Raw genomic sequence first — 22,142 nt, forward strand, 5'->3', positions numbered from 1 at the left:
TTATTAACATATTATTTTTTTACAAAAAGAGTAGTATTAAGTAAGTGACTTCTGCTAAAGGACTCTTCCTGAAGAACATGAACAACTACCCCCTCTGAGTAATGCTGCAGAAAGAAACTATTATTTGTGACTTTTTAGCACCCACATCTGTTGTTGCTGCGTACAAATTAATGAAATATTTTTGAAAGCTGGGAGAAGTCTTTGCAGCAGAACAAAAGGGATGACAAAGTCTCTGCGTGATTCTCATGTAAGAATATTTAGTGCCCATGATCTCCATCCTGGCTGTTGGTTTCAGGGTTAACCAGAGGGGCATTTCACATGAGCACAGGCAGTGCACAGCCTTTGGTCCTCTTGCTAAGGAGTCCTGTTTGCAGGAATTTCTGACTATGTAATTTTTTTTAATTTTTTTTTTTTGGTGGACTTGGGGAAATCATCAGGCTTCAGGGAACATAGGCAGGGCATAGTATTCATTCCCACACGTGTCACAACAGAGGTGCACACTTACAGGTTAAACAGCAGTTGCCTGTTCCATGTCTGGGGCAAGGAAAAACATTCTCCCTCTGGTGCTGCTTCTGTGCTCAGACCCTGGGGCAACTGACAGTGTGCTCTCTTGCCCCACACCACAGGAACAAATGGGAGGAGACCCTCAGGTACCTGCAAGGCAGGCAGGTCTGCACGTTCCTCCCGTGCTGCTGCTGGCCCAGCTATGACATTGCAGGCAAACTGCATAAAGCTGGTCACAGGTGCCAGCCCTGAAACCAAGGATGGGACCTTGCATCCTGCAGCTGCTCCTGCCCTAAGCAAAGGGCTGGGGAAGGCAGCATGCTGGAGGGCTGGTGCTGGAGGCTGCACATCAGTGTGGCTGCAGGGCTTGGGGAGATTGGGTAGCCCTGGAGGATGCAGGGGCCTGGGCAACACAGCTGGGAAGAGGGACCCTGCAGCTGTAGGTGGTTGCAGGCATGGGACAAGGTGTTGGCAGCTGGGAGCTAAGGAAGCAGCAGCTGCAGGCACAAGGACAAGCGATACTCCAGCAATTGGGGAGGGCTGTTCATGACCAGCCATGGTCCTATGATCCTCCTGATTGAAACCACATTTCTAGCACTGTTGCTGAAAGGTCTGCAGTAGGTTGGGAGTCCAACTCGCCCCTCATCCTTTTAATCACTCTTAGCAGACCCCCCCTGCTGCCAACACTGAGCAGCTTTAAATGTTGTCCTCATTTGTTTGATGAGCACCACAGACCATGGCTACCAGCTCACTGCAGCTGGTCTTTGGCAGAAGGAGACAAAGAAGGCCACTGACCCAAAGGATCCAGGGACCTCTTGCTGCACCTGCAGCTTCTCTGGTGAGAACCAGGGCACACTCCCACCCCTTCAAAGTAGGACCTCCATACACCAGCTCTCCTTCACCTATCACAAAAGTGCTGGCCCTCAGCAGCCCCCATGCAGCCTGCCACCTGGAGCAGGACTATCTCCAGCACCAGGTCAGGGCACCCATGGCTTTCCCCAGACACCCGAATGCAGGGCCAAGCTGTGAGGGGAGAGGGATGCATGAAGATCACTTGGAGCTAGAGGAGCCTCTGAAGCTCAGCTGCAGAGTGGTCTCCCAGGGCAGGAGGACAGTGGCTACAGGAGCTGCACTGTATGGCCTGGGGTGGGAAAAGAGGCTGGCAGCTGCCTTCAGTCTCCTGTCTTCATGTCATGTTGACGGACAGCAAAACAAGTTGTTCTAGAGCTTAACGGGTGGCTTCTCCAGTACCAGAAGAGCAAGATTTTCCAAAGTCTCTCACTAGCACTAATGTATGAGCTTCTGACATGAGTGAGCGGGCAAGCAAGGGGAGCCTGAAGAAGCGCAGCAAGTCCATCAATAACTGTCTGGTGACTATAAGGGAAATGTGACCACCACAAGCCAGGGAAGTCCACGCTGCCTGAAGCATAAATTTTTCCCCCAGCAAAAACCTTATGAGGAGTTATCTGCAGGAACTGGAGTCTTCTGCAGTTGTCAGGGGTGCAAAGAGCTGCAGGCTACCACCCTCAGTAACTGCCTGTGTCCACGCAGAGGTTTCTGAGCTCCAGCTCCAACTGTTTAATTTGGACATCTCTCTGGTTTACCAGCTCACGTAGTCTGCGGATTTCTTCCTGTTGCCGGTAAAACATCTGTAAAAGCTGTAAGAAAAGTCACATTTTACTTCCTTTACACGAAAACACAGACTTAAGCTGTCAAATGCCACAAGTCCTGCCACATGACTTCTGAGAGAAACAGCATCTAAGGAGGAGGCCTTCAATCAACAGACTGGACATCAGAAGTGGTCCTGTTGCCCACTAGCCTGGGCTATGAGTGCAGGTGTTTCTCAGCACCATTTAGTAATGCTACATCTGATTAATTCAATGGAAAATATCAGAAAAAATAACCTTCATACCACTAATCACTCAGCCTAGACACAGAGAGTATTTAGAGTCTAAATTCGTGGATCTGCTACATCTCCGACTCTGACCTTGGGCAAGTCCTGTTCCTTCTTTTCTTTTTCCTGTTGATCATGCACTTTTCTCTCCAACTGGGACTCTGCTCTGTGCACACAGCTCCACATGGGTTGCTTCTGTAACCTCGGGGCACCAGCTCAAAAATATGCGTAAGAATATCCTTTTTCATACCACAGGGAAATTCAGCTGTGGAAATTCCTGCCACATCAAGCTGCAGATGCTAAAATGTTGCAGACCCAAAAAGAGGACCTAAGCATGGCTATGGGAAATAAATTCTTCCAAGGTTCATAAAAGCCAACAAGATGCATGTATTCAAAAATATCCTGGAGCTGCCAATGACAGGGGGCTTGCAAATCACCAGAGATCTACCACGGTACAAGCTTTGGTTACTATACAGGGAAGGGGTTGTCCATGGCTGAAGTCAGATCATGGAGCTGCCAGGATTTTTTCTGGAGCCATTCCCAGGACCAGTCTGTGACCAGCATCCAGTATGAATGGCACTGCACTGCCAAGTTGTCCCCCAGCAGTGAGCTGCTGAGGCAGGGGCAGAGCCAGCCCCTTTCCCATGTGAGGGCCCACAATACAGTTAGGCGCTTAAGACTACACGGATGCACCAAGGGAGCAAGGTACACCTACTCCTTCCACAGGCATCCCTGCTGTCTCACCAGGCTCTCTGAGTGCAGCCCTCATACAGGGTTACCCTTGTATAAACCTCCTTCTGTTCTCCAGAACCTAGCCATCAGGCAGGCCTGTGCCACAAGAATGCCTAAGAAGTGGGCATACTGATTGCTCCCTCCTTTCCAGACCCCCTCAGCTGTGCTGGGACACATTTCTCTTCCCATGTGGCAGCCAGGGCATGCAGAGCTTCTGCCCTCACAAAGAACAAAGAGCTCACACTGGCCCAGGTCTTCAAAAGAAACCCTCCTCAGATTCTGTGAACCTTGTGAACAGCAGCCTTTGACCAGCTGACTCTGGGCTTCCCCCCACAGCCCCAACCCTTCACCCCAGACATTCACACCTCATTTTCAGTTTTTGGTGGTGGACACTCAAATATGTCAAAGCCATTGGAGAGGCGCATTTGCTCTTTTTTCAGCAATTTCTCCTCCACTTTCAGCTGTTTTCTGCTGTCTTTGATCTCACTTGTCTTCTGCATGTCCTCCAGTGGCATCCTTTCTCCCCAGCCCTGGTGCTGGCTTAGGTCAGTAGTCTTCATGAGTGGCTCTGGCTCAAGAAACTGTGTTATGGAACTCACAGCTCCAGAGCCTGGTCTCAAGGACACCAAGAGAGGCCCTAGGGAGGGAGGCAGGTGATGGGTTAGCACTCACAAACCACACTCAGAAATCAGCTGTAAGCAATTCATTCAAACAACCTGCAGGAATAAACATGGAGGCACTTGACTGGAGCAGCTTCCAGAAGTTCACAGCAGCAAATATTTTAACCACCAAATTATTGTAGCTTAAAGCCATCATGTGTTATGTCTCTCCTTTTCCTCCCTTCTTTCTCTGGCAGCTAATAGGCCAGAGAGCCAGCGGCAGCTTACCCAAGCCCTGGGGAGCTGAAGGGCTGGGGAGCTCTCCATGTGCTGACCTTTGTTAACTCCATTCAGCCACTCTTGGGCTGTCAGCGCTGGCTGGGTTCCTGTGGTCAAGGGGTAGATGTCTTCCTGGAATGATTCCGACTGCAAGCAAACAAAAAGTCCGAAGTCACTATGTCAGTGAGGTTTTGGCTTAGAGGGACCACACTGGATTGTGATGGAGAAAGAAGTTTGTTTCACCTCAGCAAAGGGAGTGTCATGAACACTCACTGGCATGGACATAAAACCTTGTCACCTGCCCTGAGCCTCTCTCCTCCTCACCCCAACTCAGAAGAAACACATCTGAAGGCCTATTTTAAGTCCTGCCAATAAGGTCTTTACACATGCAGACAACAGACTGGGGGAGGTTGGTGACACAGGCTAACCCAACTCTCAAGAACTCAGTGTTCTGGAGGATAAAGAAGTGGATATGAAGGAGAGACACAAGTCACAAATTATCAGCTGATCATCACCTGACAGAAATTGGCCGAGATAATGTTGGAGAAACATGCCTGATTGGTAGTTGCAATGAGCATTAGCTCTGCTACTTCTCTAAATTCAAGGCACTCATACCTTTCAATGTTTCTGGAAGCACAGGGCACAGTGCTGACATTTCCAAGGTACCTTTGCTCACACATTCACATGGGAGCTACCTTGGTTAGCTACAGATTCATTACTTGGGTCATTCTCTAGACACACCAGCTCTGAGACTTACTTCTGCATCACTCTCAGTGCAATGGGTCATGTTTTACATAATGCAGAACAAATGTCTGGAACACAACTGCACCCATTGGCTAGAAACCGAGGAACCCATCATTCCCTTTTTCCTGGAGTGTTTCTTCTTCCTTCCACAAGGAAGCTTCTGTGTTACCAAACATCCTCCCTAACCCCTCTCTCTCTTTTGTCATTATGTCAAACAGATGCCACCAACTGAGGAAGTTTGCAGATGGCTAGTTGACCTGACAGTCAGAGAGACGCCTTGTTGCACCCAAGCAGAGCAGATCAGTGAGTATGTATTAGAAAGTTAGCCAGTACACGGAGACTTAATTCTTGAGTTACCCAGCCAGGGTTTGTTGGCAGGGCTGCCCCACAAACTGACCAGCTTTGTCCCTCAGACCAGGAGACAGAAAATATCTTGTTCTACCTACTCTTCTATCCATGAAAGTCACAGAGAGGAGGCACTGCCCTCTTTTTCACTGATATTTGTCCCAAACATTAACATGACCTAAGGTTAACTTACCCGTCGAGGCACAATCATGGAGATGGGTTCAATCAGGCTTTTAGTTGGGATCAGTTTGTAGAAACGGAAAATTTCACAAGCTGACACTTCAAGGCCTCTCTTTGGCATAATTCCTGGTGGGATAGCATGAAACAAACAGGGTGTAAATTTCCCTAGGAAAGTTAATGTCATCCACCATGGAAAAAGGGTCACCAAACAACAAAAGGAGTCACAGCATCAGTTCCACAGCAACGTGGTCTTAAATCTGCAGCCAAAACTGGTTCAGTGGCACAAATGACAAGACTAAATAATTATTTTTCTGTCAGACTACAGAGTTATACACAGGGCCTGTGATTTTTGTGCTAAGCCTCCTGTTCCTTATTCATTCTCATGAGCTGCAAATACAGTGACCAGGACTGAGCAGAACTGGCAAATGATGCCATAGGATTTGACTATCAGGATCACCAGGACAGAATTTCAGGACACTTAAACAACATCAGAATAGCTATATGGGTCAGGCTGAAAGCCCTTCCAGCCCAATATCCTCCCCACAACAGTGTCCCAAAGCAGAATGAAGTATGAAAAGGGTGTGAACATCTACTCTGTCAGATAGCACCATTTGTGTTTCAGGGACTGGCTATGCCACACAAGGTCTCTAAGTATCTGGTAACCTCAGTGGATTTCTCTCTCATGAGCTCATATAGTCCAAAGCCGACAACCACTAACAATTCCCTTAATAAAAGAGATTGCCTCTCCTTGTAGACCTTGTTTCATGGTCCTACAGAAGCTTTGTTTTCTACTTATACCAAATGACTTAATTAAACCGTAGTTTCTATGTGAAGGACTGTTGCTCCTTCCATTATGCATTCATCTAAATGTGAATCTAAACTCCACTCCTCTACATTCTATTTTGTTTTGGTAATATTGTGAAAGAAGCTTTGGTGCAATAACTTTAGCAATATGTTTGATCAGCAGAGCAAACTGGGTTAAGGAGCAGATATAATGCACTCAGGCCTTTTAAAAACCCATGTACACTTTCTTTTCATGGAAAGATTTTTAAAGAGACAAGACAACATAAAATCAGAATGATGTACATTGGAAGGATTGAAAATGCTGAATAACCGAGACATCTTCCCGTTAAGTTTTAAATAATTTATTCCTTTCCAAGAACAGGTTTTTGAAGGAGACCTGCAGGCACAAAATCTAGTGCTGCTAAATATCTGTACCAATGTCCTGGAAGAATTAGAGTGTTCAGAGGTAGTATGGAGGAGTGGCAAACGGTCCTAAAAACATGTCAGCCTATTGAGGAATATGGCTTACAGGCTAGACTGGAGAAGGTCCAAGAGAGGATTACCAACAGGGTCTGAGGGCTGAAAGCCAAATTCTGTGGCTTGATTGAGTTAAACCGTGGATAGTACGCAAAGAGGTTAATAAGCAAGGTACTTCAATGAAGGAGAGGTGACCTAATCACAGCAGGTCTATCTCTAAATGGGAAATGCCAGTACAGGAGAAGGTAGGCAAGCAACAAGAGTGAAGGCATTAACATGTGGAGCACCCATTACCAGAGAAATACCAGAGTGGAAACAATGTCAACAGAGTTCAAAGCCAAAAATCTCAGAACAGATTCACAAAAGGCAAGGAGCATCCCCCACCTCGAAATCCAGACTATCCTCCCTTCCACCTTGACCAGGTATGTGAGAAGGGATGCAGACTGGTAGAGCTGCCCAGTCCATGCTCAGCTGGTCAGAAGGGACCCCTCCAAGCTGTGACCCTCTAATACCACCTGTGATATATAGGTGAGTGCAGCCAAGCTGACTGTTGTGCACCTGTAAACCTGGGTGGAAACTGGAATCTGACCCACTCTCTTTCCTAAATGCTACTTTGGATAGTCCCAGACTCTGACAGCCTCTAAAACAAAGAAGCCACCATCCTCTTGTAACATTAGGCATACGCTGCCACTCACCAACTCCCTTCTGTGGTAAATGAGAACGATATTCCATCAGGTAGTTCAGGTATGGTTTCTCAGAGCTTATCTCGTAGTACCGTATATTTCCATCACCCTAAAGGCAAAGAAAATTAACATAAGCCAGGCTCTGCTGTTCAGCATGAGGGTCTGAGAACGCCTGGCTCCAGAAGCCATGCATGGTCAAGAATAAACCAAACATTTACCCCCAGATTCTTATGTGGGAATGTTAGGGCTCTGCAGTGTACCTCCCTACAGTAAACGTGGTAAGTCTGCAGTGGAAAATGTGGCCTGATCCTGCAGCACCCTCAGGCCCCTACCCATCAGCCCACATCCTTAGGTTAACGTGCTTCACGAGCATCTTTGACTTCAGTCTGATACAACACAGGCCGGGAGAAGGACCAGACGGGCCAGCATTTGCCACATGGAAAGCACTTACCTTTCCCACAACATAAAGCATGTGCGTGTCTGAGTCATAGAAAGGAAACAGCAGCCCTGAGGAACCATCCAGATCCTCCTCCAGTAAAGGCACAGAAAGGTCATTCTGGGAAGGACACAGGAGAAACAAGACACCTGTGATCACCTATCAGTCACCTCAAGTCAACGACACCTTACCTGAAGCCCACCTGGCAGCGGCATGTGAGTGCACCTCTATAATGATCCTGAGCCATGGCCAGCTACCCTCAGCAGAGGGCCATGCACAGCTTCTTCAGACCTCTGTGGGTGGGAAAGAGGTGCTCTGTTCCTGGCTCTTTGACCAAGTGCAATACCTCAGGACATCAGTTCCTACCACTAGAACATCTCAAGCACCTGATGACATTTCAGGGGTAGATACAATAAGAAACACTTCCTCCCTCATGGAGATGGAGGGGCCTTTGGGGCACATCTGCATCATGCACTGAATTACTCATGTTCCCTCACTACCTCTAGTCAAGTCAGTACCTCCACAACAGTGCACCTCCCACCACAAGAACAGTCTCCACCATGCACAGTGGGAAGGTGCCCACTGCAAGGGCAAAAGCTGCCATTGGCCTTGGCAGGTAAGCCATGTAGGAGGGCACAGCAAACCACCCCATGCACACAGCTGGCATGTCTTATACACAACTATCCCTGCACTGCTGAAGGGACCAATGTCAGGAGGACTAATGGGGCAAGGTTACCACTGTAGCTACTGTAACATAAATATGTATTTAGCATAGGGTTAATACATACTTTGTCCTGCAGAACTGCCCAGCTGCAGGGTACAGAAAGCCAGAGCTTTGGTTTAGATGCAATGATCACACGGATGATGTGGACCTCAGAAAGATGCCTGCTGGGTAGGTCCTGTGCCAGTGCCTGTCCCTAAGGAGACTGCCACATACCTGGCCTCACAAGCCTTCCCACGTAGTTCTCAGACTAAGTGTGACCAGCTCCTCCAGCAGCTCTGAAGGCACTGAAACCCTGATGTGAGATCCATGGTTTGTCAGAGAACTGCTCAGCTTTGTGGAAAGCCTTCAGACAGCAGCACAGTGCTTTCCCTCTCACATAGGCAAAGAAGCCATGTCCAAACATAGCCAAATGTCAAATCATAGACCTGGTCTACCAGCTTTGTCTGGCACAAAGGGTACCAACACAACAAAGAGGCAGAAGATTATGATGCAAGGTAGGTGACACAGAGGAACAAAATAAGAAGCTGACAAAGAAAAAGCATCTCACTGCATATGAGAGCAGCAGAGGAGAGCAGAGTTTCATAAGTTTAGCGGTGGTCATGATCGGAGATCATGTCTTGGAAGAGACCAGTAAGTGCTACCTCAATAGGCTACTGTCAGCAACCATCACATGTTTTTCTCCATTGAGGGCTTCACCTGAGTAGGCTGCATCTAGAGCTCATTTCTCTTTCCAGTACCAGTAACAATTTGCCAGTAAGAACAGTAACAGCTGCTTTTAAGTCAGAGCTACAGTGACCACCCAAAGGTCCTTTGAATTATTTCTTCCTGAAGTGGGCACAGCATTCTCATTGTTCTGGTGCACTTCTATGCTGAGAGCTCTGAGAGCTTCTTCAGAAACTCATACTCAGTTAACAGTGTCATAGCGGTAAGACCTATCACCCATTAAGAATTTGACAGCTTACTTCTGAATTGATGTTATAAACCAATTTTTGGGTATTTGGCAGGTGGAAGAATTAAAATGACAGCAAAAGAGAGAAAATTGAAGCTGGTATGGTTAAGACTGCTGGTCCAACTCACTTGATCCCATAATGCAATTTGTCTATTATTCCACCGAGATGTTCCAGTAGAGAACAGCTTTTTCACATTTCCAAGGAACAAGACTTTATTGACCCTGTGAGACTTGTAGCTGGCTTCCTATAGGAAGAGAAAGGACAGTGTGTGAGTAAGAGACAGTACCTGTTGCATATGCATGTTACATGAGACCTCTGATTCAGTCACATCTGAAAGATCTGCTCAGCCTGGCTGAACTACAGTTAGCAGGATTTGATGGGGATCTGAGAAAGGTAGCCTAAACTCTTTGGGACCATTCCCAAAAGCCCAGTGAATCTCTCTGGCTATTGATTCACATATTTGCAAGAGGGCACTCCCTATTAGTTGTAGGCAGGACTCTCTGTGTACACAAATCTGTGCAAATACCTACAAAACACAGTTAGCTTCACCTTACCAATAGATACAGAGCACAGGCAACAAGAACAACCCTGGCGGTGCACAAACGTACACTTGCATCCACCTGTCCACCTGATCTCTACAAGCCCTCCCAAGGCATCCTACAGAGGACTGCAGGAGGGAGCTATGAAAACAGTGCACTTTAAAAACGGCTTCAGGGAGCGAGGAGCATGGTAGCAAGATGCAGAAACCCTGTTTTCAACAATGACAGCAAGTGTTCCATGAAAAGTAGAAGGCAACAGCACCACCTGGTGCCTTGGGCAACACAGGGCACAGGTGCATCTTTTTTAATGGCAATAAATCTACCCGGAAGAGGAAACACTCCAAGGGGTGAGATAACTGGACCACAAACCTCTGAACCCAACTTACTTGTAGGACTGTTCCTGGACGAGGGTCTATCAAACGTATTTTTCTGTCCCTGCAGGCTGTGGCAAGGAGACTGCCATCTGTGTTGAATGACATGGAGAGGACCACATCTTTGTGAGCCTCGAGGATCTTCACTGGGTTCGAGATGACATCTTCCTTGGTGTCAAGGTTCCAGATCATTATCTGGGTCAAAAAAACAAAAAAAAACAGCCTTTTGCCACCTGACCAGTTGGGGACTTCATGGACCCTATTCACTTCTTCCTCTCTTCTCTACATGCATAGGTCTTACCATCATAAGTGGTTGTTCTCCAGCATTTAAAATAATTCCTAATACTTAGAGCAATATATCAGGGTCACAATGTCTGCTCAGAATGTCCAATATTCTAATTTCCTTTGCAACCACATTTTATATATTAAAATGGCCAGCATCAGTGCAGATATTTGCACTAGCACAAGAATGAAGCCAAACAAAAGTGCATGGCATTGCATATTGTGTCCAATCCAGTAAACAAGGGCAGAGTAGACCAAAGTTTATCAGAAGACTGGAAAATTAGCAAGCCCTTTTGAAAATTGTAGCAATATCCTTTTGCCTTTCAAGTCACTATGGAATTTCCCCCCAAAGAAGCCTTCTGAACCTTTTAGTATTATCTTACAGCTTGAAATTAAAACAAATTTCAAAACAACCTGCCAAACAGGAAGAATGCTCCACAGAGAACAGACTCACCTTGTAGTCATAGCCAGAGCTGAAGAGGATGTTATTAGCAGTGGGATGCCATTCAATGAGGCACACTCTTCGAACATGCCCAAGAAGCTCCTTCTTCGGACTGGTTATGTTTCTTGTTAGCAAGTGCTTAGGGATGTCCCAGATTTTAACCTGAACAGCACAAGATGCATCTTTGTGAGATACCTGAGTAAAGAGTTAATTTGGAACTTACTAATAGCTATTATTCCCTTGGTATTACTGTTCTCTTGGTAGTGAATAGGAATGCTCCTGGCTCTATTGAATACCAGTACTTGAAGTTTGTATCTTTGCTTTTCTGTGGGCCTGGAGAGCCCTCTTTACCCTCCATCTTTAGCCAGAAGTTCTACCAGTTTGTTTTAACTTGGCAATCCAACCCTTACACCTGGCCAAGCTGTCAGCACAATTATAAAAAGTTATTCCCAAGGGGAAGAAATAAACCACAGATCTTGCAGACCTTGCCTCTTAACAAACTTTGAGCAGGAACAAGTAAAACTGAAATAAACTTCAGAAAAGCATCCCAGAAGTTATTATAGCTCTTGACTGATTGATCCACTGATTGATCCAAGCAGTCATCCACTCAACACTACCTGGCAAAAGAACTGAGAACTCCCCTGGCTGGATGACAGCTATAGTACTGTTTGTCCCACAGAAAACTGCACCAGTGCTGAATGCTTTGCAAATGACAGAGCCATTTCTCAAAGTACACAGAAGCCCACAGGTGGCCACATGGCAGATGCCCTGAGCAGAGAGACTGAGCAGCACAGCACTTAAGACACTCAGCACTAGGAGTGTGCTGGCTCATAATCTGCAGCCCTGGGTTCTTCTAGAAGGTTGCTGCATGAAGACAAAAATCCTCTATCCTCCTGGGGTGGAATAAGACAGTAGAAGAAACCTGCAGAAGAGGCTGAACCTATGCAGGTAAAATGAAAGAGTCTTTCTCACACTAACCATAGAAGCAGAAGTATTTAGGATGCTAACAAATGACTGCCATCCAGAGGGACCTTAGCAGGCTCGAGAGGGGGGCCCGTGCAAACCTCATGAAGTTCAACAAGGCCAAGTGCAAGGTCCTGCATGTGGGTCGAGGCAATCCCAAGCACAAATGCAGGCTGGGTGGAGAATGCCTTAAGATCATACCAGAAGAAAAGGACTTGGGGATGTTGGTTGACAAGAAGCTCAACGTGAGCCGGCAGTATGCGCTTGCAGCCCAGAAAGCCAACCGTGTCCTGGGCTGCATCAAAAGAAGCATTAGCAGTAGGTTGAAGGAGGTGATTCTCCCCTTTTGCTCCACTCTCATGAGACCCCACCTGGAATACTGCATCCAGCTCTGCGGTCCCCAACAAAAGAAAGAAATGGACCTGTTGGAGCAAGTCCAGAGGAGAGCCACAAAGATGGTCAGAGGGCTGGATCACCTCCCCTATGAGGACAGGCTGAGAGAGTTGGGGTTTTTCAGCCTGGAGAAAAGAAGGCTCTGAGGGGACCTAATAGCAGCCTTCCAGTACTTAAAGGGAGCTATGGGAGGGATGGGGAAACACTCTTTATCAGGGAGTGTAGTGAGAGGACAAGGGGGAACGGGTATAAGCTAAAAGAGGGTAGATTTAGACTAGACATTAGGAAGAAAATCTTTACTGTGAGGGTGGTGACGCACTGGATGAGGTTGCCCAGAGAAGCTCTGCATCCCTCCTCCCTGGAGGTGCTCAAGGCAAGGCTGGATGAGGCTTTGAGCAACCTGGTCTAGTGGAAGGTGTCTCTGCCCATGGCAGGGGGGTTGAAAGGAGGTGATCTTTAAGGTCTCCTGCAACCCAAACCTTTCTATGAATCTATGAATGGTTCTGTGATTCTGTAACGGCAGCAGGAAGCTTCAAAGCTTGTGGTCATTCCTCATCTGAGGCTCAAAAGAAAGGCCACAGTGGTGCCTCGCTGCCACAAGTCCTTTCTGAGACAACATGAAAAGCTCGCATATGGGTTGGAAGATAAAATAAAACCCTCACAGTCTCAGAAATTGAAAAAAGCCTTCAAAAAATACATGAATATCCAAAGAAGCAAAAGCAAGTCACTAAACAGGAAGGACAATTCCAAGAGCTTAGATTTCCAATTCAAGAGTGATTTTTGGCAGAGCTGAAATGGCAGAGGATGTACACCAAGCCAGAGCTGGAGGAAGCGAAAAGGGAAACCTCCCTGATGCTATGTGGCAGAGGGTGAATATACCCAGTGCAAGAAAACGTATGTGGGATCTCTGGAAAAAAGCACAGCAGTTAATCAGATGTCCCCCCTGTCACAGAAGCCACCATCATACTTTTGACAAGACATGGAAAGCAACCTTTCAGTGGGTAGATATGGGCTAAGCTATCCCTTACAAACATGAATTGAATCTTTCAATTCCTAATAACTAGTCTGCACCTAAACTGAAGGAAAATATGTGACTGCATCTTACTTATACTAACTTCAGCCAAACTACTTATTGCCTGAAACTTAAACCTGATGTGATGTATTTGATATCTGTTCATAAATTTGCATGAGCATGAACCTTTGCATCTCTGCAGTCTTTCTGTTCTTTCAGTAGGAAAATGCTCATTTCACTTATGCCTTTTGCAGAATAGTATGACGCAGATTCCTCAACTTCCCCATAACTGATCCAGCATGACTCTACAGAGTAACTGAGACAGGGATGAGCCCAAACTTGCTCTGCAGGGAATTAATCTGAAATAGCTGTTTCAGATTACATTGCGTTGAAGTTTTTATTCTAAAGTAAAGGAAGAGTTTCATAGTGATTAAACTTTAAAAGTCATTAAATTTTAAATTCATATTCTGTTTTTTCTCATGCAAACACACCCAAAAAGATGCAAGCCCCCACAAAACAGATCTTCCTCCTCACACTGATTTTGGTACATTACCTGGAAGGGATAACCCAGGTCTGACCTCAAGAGAAATACAGGAATCTTACTCTTACCTGGCTTTTTTTTAAGTAAGTTTTCACATCTCATCAATGGGCCTTTTGGTTTCTTTTTTATTTCTTTCCCCAAAAAGCACATCAGGCAGGTAATAATGCAGAGCACAAGCTGGTAAACTTACTGTGGCATCTTCTGAACATGAAGCTATCACAAAGTCATTGAACGGGTTCCACTTGATGTCCAGAACATTCCCTTTGTGTCCACATATTTTGGGATAATGTGGGTCAAGCTTGCCTGTCTGGAAAAAACAAATATCATGAATCCTAAGGTGAGCCACAGAATTACAGGACATTTTCAGGGAAGATCCAGTCCAGCTCCAGCAAGAAACCTCTTTCTTCTTGCTGTGCTCCAGATGCCCTGGATGATCTCCATCTGTTGAGAATGAGGTTTTGCTGTCACTGCAAGGCAACCCTTGATCATGACACCAAAAAGAAAGAACTGCTCAGGCCTTCCTAAGTACACACTTAAAAAAACACCAAAAAAACAGAATCTCTTTCCGGAGACATTTCTTATAAGCAGGGAAAAAAATGTTTTGGCTTTTATTTTTTAGACTCATCAGCTAGCATTTTTCTTTTTTAAGCAAAAAGACATTTATAACAAAAATTACAAATGCACTTTGTCTTTCAACAACATTTCTCTCTGATGTTGTTCAAATCCAGCTATTCATCAGATTCAATCAGCCTTCCCAACTCAAAAAAAATGCTATGTTTGGGCAGCATCTTCACTGGTAAAAAATCCTGCACAGAGTGCACTAAGGAGTATTGAGGGCTTTGTGCCACATGGGGGCTGTGTTGCATCAGGATAAACTCACACCGCACGCACAGCCTGTGCTGCAAAGTCAAGTCGGTATACTTATCATGTGCTAGAAAGGCCACTGGAGAGTTTATTAACATTGGACCAGCACTTGCTTCTCCCTGTCAGGAGCAGGAGATGTATGGGGAGCTCCAGGAACAACTTTTCATCCTAGACATCCATCCAAGAGCAAAAGTCAGCCACCTAAGGAGAGAGACAGGATGGCAAGCTGGTGATGCTTGCCTGCTTATTTTTATCCCACCTGGAAGAATTGTAAATCAAAATGAATGCAAATGCATGCTCTCCTGGAGAGCAGACACTTCTGTTGGTGTACTCCCTGCACCTCTCCAGAGGTGGGCCTTAAGAGTGCACAGCAGAGGGGAATCAGTGCTGGCCCTAACCTGGATGTGGCTAGGATGTCATTTTCCCAGCCTTGAAAATTTGTATGGTTTTGAATGCAGAACAGGACACAATGTGTAACTATTCCAGCTTCACTGGAAAGTTTGTCACATACTTACTAGTCAGTGGGACTAACCCGCTTTAAACTGAACAGCCAGAGGGCTTTGAAATGTAAAAGACTGCTTTTTTAAACTACAGTCTAAAACAATTCCCTTTTATAACCACAATACAAAGTGACTTGGGAAGGCAGAAGAGAGATAGAAGGCCTTTAATAAGCAGCGTTTCCCCGCCCACGGTGTCCTTTTGCAGGCTTCAGGGCTTGGTTTCAAGCTGGCAACTCAATGGGCTGGGCAGCCGGCTCCACAGGGATCCCTTGATCCCTATGGGAATTCCGTCTCCTCCCAGAGCTGGTTGCCTGTCTGCTCCCCACTCCATTTGGGAGATTCACAGGCTGCCTTGAGCTTGCTCTGCCTGCTCCATCCTGCCATGCTCTCCTACCCCCCACACCTCTAACAGGCTCAACTCGCCCAGGAAAAGGAGCCCTTGCCCTCCTGGTCACCAGTCCCACCTGTCCCAGTGCAACCCTGCAGCCCTGGGACAGAGCTGGACCCACAACACATGATCCCCCAGGCGGCCAACAAACATATATGGCAGGTAGGGCTGTTGGTCTCAGATGCACATCTGCATGTGGAAGTAAAGCTCTCCATGTGCAGAGGAAATTCTATTCCACAGATCAAAAACTATTTCAGTAACTCCTGTTGCATTCATGCAGAGGTACCTACCTCCACAGTTATTTGCAGGGCTTGAAAATGAGCAATTTTTCAACCACTGTCTTTCTAAACTCCCAGCATCTTTGAAAAGCAGCCAAACTTGGAGTTCCTTGACAAAAACCACTTCCAGTGACACAGCTGTTAAAAGCAAACTTGTACATGGTAGATTACCCTGAGATGAGTCAGCCCCACTTCTCAGGTGTTCTCCAAAGGGCACTAACACACCTTGTCATCACATCATGGCACAGCACTCACATACAGCATCGGTTAGGTAAGGCCTGAGGGGTCATCACAGATTTCATTTCATAGTCCTTGCCTCCAGAGAGAAGAGTGGGGTTTGTGTCTAGGAGGTTTACACAACCACAGACGTCCTCCCTTTCACACCTGGAGCTGACACATTGAAAGACTGGAGACTGCAAAGACTTGGACACGAATATCTCCTTGTCTCTCAGGACTTTGTTGTCATTTTGCTGTCCCTTTGCTTTATGTTGCAAAAGAAGAGACAGATGCAGTCTCAACCAAATCTGGTCATCAGAGAAGGAAAAAAGCAGGCCATTGTTTTTCAATGGAAGGCCACAAAACTGCCCTCTGAGTCAAGATCCTCAGCATGCAGAGCATGCAATTCCCCAACACATCTGTGTCAGACACCAACCTACACCAACTCAGGCCACACTGCAGGAAAGCAGCTCATCTCCCAGTAACAGTCACTGAGCCCACATCTCCTCTGACTTGCAGAATCTACAAAGGCATTCAGACTGTTTGGGGCACCAGGCAGCCCCTGTGGCCACAGCTGCTTCCCTCCCTGGTGAGATGTGCTGCCGTTCCACCCAGCTGGCTTCAACAGCACACCTTCATGAGGACGTAATGGACACATCCTGAAACAGAAGACCATTCTCCAAGTGGTGGCAAACATTCAACTAATTCCTCTTCAGGCTGAATGCAAAGGCCTGCTGAAAGGAGGGTATCTATGGCAAAGAGCTCTTAGCTCCCAGCTCTACCTCACCCCCGGGCTCTCAGAGAGGAAGAAGGGTACAGAAGGCAAGAAGCAGTATTTATCCAAGGAGAGCTGAGAGAGCTTGGTGTCCATGACTCAGCAGGAGAGGAGCACAACAAACAGGCAAGGATGCACAGTCAAACAGAGCAAGGTTGAGCCTGCATTCAAGCACATCCTGAGGAAGGCAGCCCCTCTGGCAGGACACACAGAATTAACTCAAAAAGGCACTGGAGGGACAAGAGCAGCTCCCCAGGCAGGTTGTCCATCCTCCCAAGACAGTGCAGCCCTCCCTGTTCTGGCTACAATCTTCTGCTTCACCTAAATGTGACATCCTGGCTCTTGGGCTTTTCCTCCATACTGTGGCTTGCTTGGGATGTGGCTGCTCTCTGTGAATCCAGTCAAAAGTAACCACAGCTCAGCTGGGAAATACTGTCCCAGGCACATGTCTCCAGACCAGGCTGCCTTTGGTGCCCTGGCAGGGCCACAAGCCATGAGCCCAATACGCTGTCTAAGATGGGTCACTGGCACAGGAGGAGGTGGCAGCCACAAATACCACCACCAGGAGCACAAGTTGAAAGCCGCTGCTTTTCACCAGGTGGCACCAGTTTGGAAGTGTATCATGAAAAAAACTAACTGGTATCACAGCCCCCCAGATTTAGGGAACAACAGCATGGGTCAGGAACAAGTATTCTGAGAACGGCTGAAGTGCAGCACATACAGATCCTTTCCCTGATCCACCACCAAAGGTCAACCCCCAAGGGACTTCCTGAAGTAGGGAACGTGCATTTGAACAAACACAGTTCCTAAACCAACTCCTCTCCATAACTCTACCCTGTTTTTGAACCCCTTAATTCTTCCAGGCTCATCAGCATCCAGAGTGGTAAGCTCCACATCTCAACTGCAGAAGCATTCACATCTGCTGCTAAAAGTCTGGTCCCTGGTCTCCAGGGTCTCCTTCAGCACACAAATCAAGAAGAATTGCTCCTTATGCTTCTTCCCCACACTCTTCACAGTTTTATATATCTCAGTCATTTGTGTTTTTTTTTCCCAGACTGATTCAGGCCTAACCTACAAAGTCTTTCCTCACATGAAAGCAATTTTACATTTTCATTGACATACTTTAATTATCTTCTTCTGTATCTTCTACCATGCCTTTGACTTCTGCAAGAAGTATTTCAGATCTGGGTGGAGTACCTGAGCAGGTGTTAAGAATGGAAGCATTGCTTCTAAAGACTACCCAAGCTGAGAAGAGGTAAGACAGAAGAATTAATAGTAAGCAGCACAAGCACCTTCAGCTAGTTTTGCCAACACTTTGAGAGCTGGGTGCCACCCCGTGTCCCACACTTCACCAGCTGCTTGCTTATACATGCAGCTCTGCGATAAAGACAAGCTCTCCAGCCTCATGGTCCAGGGGTCAGAAGTGACTTAGTCAAAAAAAACAGGGCAGTGGTTAATTTTAGAAGGACTGTCTCTGAACAACACCAGTGCTGAAGGAGGTGAATAAACAAAGTCGCTAAGGGCTGGGAACTGTGCTAGATTCTTCAAGCATACCAAGTTCACTTTCATCCTGAGCAAATACATATTGAAAAAGTGTCATTACAATAACACCATCAATTAACTTTTAATTAAAGGATGAACTTTTGCCTTTCGTCTGTTCTGCCCTGATTCCAGATAATCGTACATTGAAGTTAATCCACATTAGTGCATGCCTATTTTTTCTGAAGCAATAAACATCAAACAGACAGCTTCTCCCTCTCATCAGATTCATAAGTCATCAAAGTGCATAAACATGGGATTTGTTTCTGAAAGGGAAGCTTCTCCAGCATCAGTGTTTGAAGCTTAAGAGTTTCATTGCCTGATAACTTTCTTTCACAAAGGAGAAGGTAGAGCAAAACATACCGCATTCTCCTTTGGTCACAGCTGAAGCCATGCCACTAAAGCACCTTTTAGTTTTTGCTCTCTGTATCTGCTAACATTTTTTACTTGCAGTATCTCCTAGGAGACAAAGCTCCTGCTGATTATACAAGAAAGGCAAATGAGACATGAAAAGAAGGAAGGTGTTAAAAAACTGCAAGCAGCAATGTAAGACAAGTGAGTGCACACATCCCAGGAATCGCCTGGCAGGGCATTTGGGGCCCCTTCCATGCATTTTGCAATTCAGGCAACAGGATTAACTGAATATCTCCTGTGCGATCCTAGAAATCCCAGCTCTCCTCCAGCCTCTCCACGTGCTCTCAAAAGCCAGCTCGCCTAGATGGAGCTCACCTGGTGGATGGGAATGACGAGGAAGGCCCCCCCGCCCGCGCACTCAGTCACCACTGCAATGAAGTGGGGGTTCACAGCACAGAAGTGGTTGTCGTGGACGTTGTGGGTGATCGGCACACAGTCATAGCACTTCTCCTTGCTGGCGGCTTTGCCATACACATGGCGGAACTTGGAGCTGCGATACTGTGGGTGCCACGACATCTGCAAGGGGAAAAACACAACACCCCGTGACATAAGGACCGGCCATCCCAGCAAGACTTGCAGACCCCTCTCCCAACACAAGCTCACCCTCCTCATTTGGGTTTCTCACACCAACCCTGGGCCAGCAAGCAGCAGCTCTGGTTTTCTCTGCTGGTCCTGTCTCTGCACCCCTTGCACATCTCTGATTGAGAGGAGAGTGCAGGATAGAACAGATGGCTCTCTCCATCACCAACCAGCTGGGCAGTGCATGCACCAGCAGTCCCTGTTGCTGGGGCAAGGTCATATGGCAGCAAGTTTGAGCTATGAATCCCAGTAGCACAGAGCTCAGGAAGCATGAAAGACACAACATCTTGGGTGAGGAAAGCCTGAGATGGTGAGTGAACAAGCCAGTCTGGGTGCATGCTTCATTTTGCCCTCAGGTGGTTTAGGACCAAAAATGAGCCTAAATTTTGCTCACATGAATGGAAAAAAGAGCTTTGACAGATCACAGGAATATCTACAGTCACTTGGTCTTTTTCCCACTGATAATAATGTTCTGCATGTCTGGTTTATAACTGCACCACAGTCTTCTGACAGACAGCATTTTTAAATTATGTTTAAATGAGATACATAAAGCAGGCTAAACACAAGAATCCCTTCTCACAGAAAGCAGTGAAGTATTATGGAACTGATGCAACTGATTTCAAATAGAAAACTACCAGTGCTGGGTAGAAAAGGCAGTTCAGACTATTAACTCCTGCTCTTTCCACAAGACCTAGACACTAAAAGGCACATCACAGGGATGGTGAGAAGATCCTACTTCCCAAAGGAAAAAAAATGCAGACAAGGCAAGAAGGTTATGAGTGAAAGAGAGCCCCACCCAACGAGCTGGAAGTATGGGCAAAGAGTAGGAGAGAGCTTGGTTTTGCCCCATATCGATCTGTTTAACATGCATTTGATGAACGGTACTATCAGAGATGCTGGATCAATGATATTCCAGTTTGAGAGGGGAACCAAGCAAGCAGCTTTTCAGTTACAGCAAGACTTGGACCACTCAGTCACGTGGGTAAGCATTTGAAGGGAAGCATGCACTCAGTGTCAGTAAGCAAAGTGCATCCTCACCTGACAAGCAGGGGTCTAAGCAATTGTATGTCCTTGTTGCTGGCATGGTATTGCATCCTCCTGGGATCACTATTAAATGCTAGAAATCTGTTTTGCTTGATCCTGGGCAGCTGAACTGTAGCTTTACAAGCACTCATTTGCACAAAGATCCACAAAGCTCATATCCATGTCACACTGGAAGATTTGGGCTGTGAATAGTGGTGTCACGAGTCCTGTCCTATTCCCTGCCTCCTCCCAATCTACTGGCACAGCTCAGAGCCAACCTACCTTGGAAAAATACATGTGAGTGTAAAAAATCAGTTGTGGCAGATCATTGGTTGCTTTCACAGTCATTTTGTTGCTCACTTTTACCTTGGCATGTTTTACCTATGTTAATCTTGAATTTTCCATATTCTTAGCTGATTAAATTTCTTGTGCAGAAAACATCAGGTGCAAATGATCTCTTGATACAGTGAGGGCTACCTATCCCAATCAAAACCAAAGAAATACAAGCTACTTGAAAAAGAAAGCAGCGGTCCTGGGAAGCTAATCTTGGAAAAAGGGATGTTCACAAGCAGAAAGAAAGATGAGGTTATATGCAACTGGCTAGATCCCCAAACAGCCCCAGAGGTGCAGCGTTCTCAAAGAACTTCACGCTCATTACAGCTTTAATGGTTAGGTTTACTTACACCTGGGGAAAAAAAAAAAATCACTGTATTGTCCGGATGCAGCAGCACAAACATTATCTTTCCAAAAGGAAATGAATTGCCTGGCTCCAAGGAACTTGCAGCTAAACTGTTCTTGAGGTGGGAGAGTGTGTGTTCTGGCAGTTGAAGGCTCCTCTGCAAAAAGGAGTCAACAAGCACATGGGAAATACTCACTATTGCAACATCAATCCTATGGAGAGCAGGAGCACACAGCAAGATACTGACATCCCATGCAGACGACCTGTAAAATGTTAATGGCAAATAAAGAATAAAGGAATTAAATGCCCAAGTTTGGACAGTGCTTAGGAAAGACAGCTCTTTCCTATTTCAATTTGTAGAATTAAGGTTCAGCTGCCACAGGAATGGACTTCAAAGCACCTACAATTTGGACAGCAGAGCAAAATGTGACTGGGAATATCATAAAATTGGTATAGACAATCCCAGCAGAACAGCGTCCTTCTTGACAAAATTGCAGACAGAGCAGAAAGCTCAGCATTAAAAGAAAAAACTATTGGATACAATATGGTGAAAAACTGCCTGAATAGGTGCACCATCAGCAGACTGCATCTGGTACCGTGGAAGACGCTGATCCCAAATGAAGCAGATGCATGGACATTAGGAAAAGCTTGTTTCGAAGGAGTGTGGAGAAACATCCTGCACTGGAGTTTACTTGAGTAGTGACAGGTCTTCATGCCTGGAAATCCTTTCATTACTTGATTAGACAAAGCCATATCCTCCTTGATCTAATGTTCATAATAGTCCTGCTCTGAACAGGAGGCTGAACTGGAAAAAAACAAGGGCACAGTGCCACCAAACTATACTGAAACCTTATGATTTACAACTGGAAAAGCTCACATCTTCACTACATAAAATAAGCCCCTGTGTGTACAGCCTGCCTGCTGCAAGCTGTCCAGCAAACAAGATGTGGATCCTCAGCAAGATAAGATACTCTAGCTGGCTGTTAATGACAGCATGGCCAGGGCTCTGACAGA

General features: G+C 46.2%; 1 protein-coding gene across 1 annotated transcript; it reads right to left on the bottom strand.

Moving 5' to 3' along the window:
* Positions 1 to 2,030: 2,030 nt before the first annotated feature.
* On the bottom strand, positions 2,031 to 19,363 carry CORO2A (coronin, actin binding protein, 2A). The gene is made up of 11 exons (XM_010074443.1): positions 19,163 to 19,363; positions 14,064 to 14,180; positions 10,977 to 11,126; positions 10,256 to 10,435; positions 9,458 to 9,574; positions 7,672 to 7,776; positions 7,233 to 7,329; positions 5,291 to 5,403; positions 4,065 to 4,155; positions 3,496 to 3,767; positions 2,031 to 2,162 (listed from the first exon to the last, which is right to left on the bottom strand). The coding sequence occupies exons 1-11, from the start codon at positions 19,361 to 19,363 to the stop codon at positions 2,031 to 2,033; spliced, it is 1,575 nt and encodes a 524-aa protein (XP_010072745.1).
* Between the last annotated feature and the right edge of the window lie 2,779 nt (positions 19,364 to 22,142).

Source organism: Pterocles gutturalis, unplaced genomic scaffold (genome assembly GCF_000699245.1).
Source record: "Pterocles gutturalis isolate BGI_N339 unplaced genomic scaffold, ASM69924v1 scaffold20027, whole genome shotgun sequence".
Lineage (NCBI taxonomy): Eukaryota > Metazoa > Chordata > Aves > Pterocliformes > Pteroclidae > Pterocles > Pterocles gutturalis.

What these genes read in the sequence shown, in the direction of transcription:
- CORO2A (XM_010074443.1), bottom strand. Translation starts at nt 19,363, where the DNA reads ATGTCGTGGCACCCACAGTATCGCAGCTCCAAGTTCCGCCATGTGTAT. An exon ending in GCTCTGGCTATGACTACAAG is followed by an intron (nt 10,436 to 10,976) that starts GTGAGTCTGTTC and finishes TTTTTGACCCAG; the next exon opens with ATAATGATCTGGAACCTTGA. An exon ending in GTCCAGGAACAGTCCTACAA is followed by an intron (nt 9,575 to 10,255) that starts GTAAGTTGGGTT and finishes CTCTTCCTATAG; the next exon opens with GAAGCCAGCTACAAGTCTCA.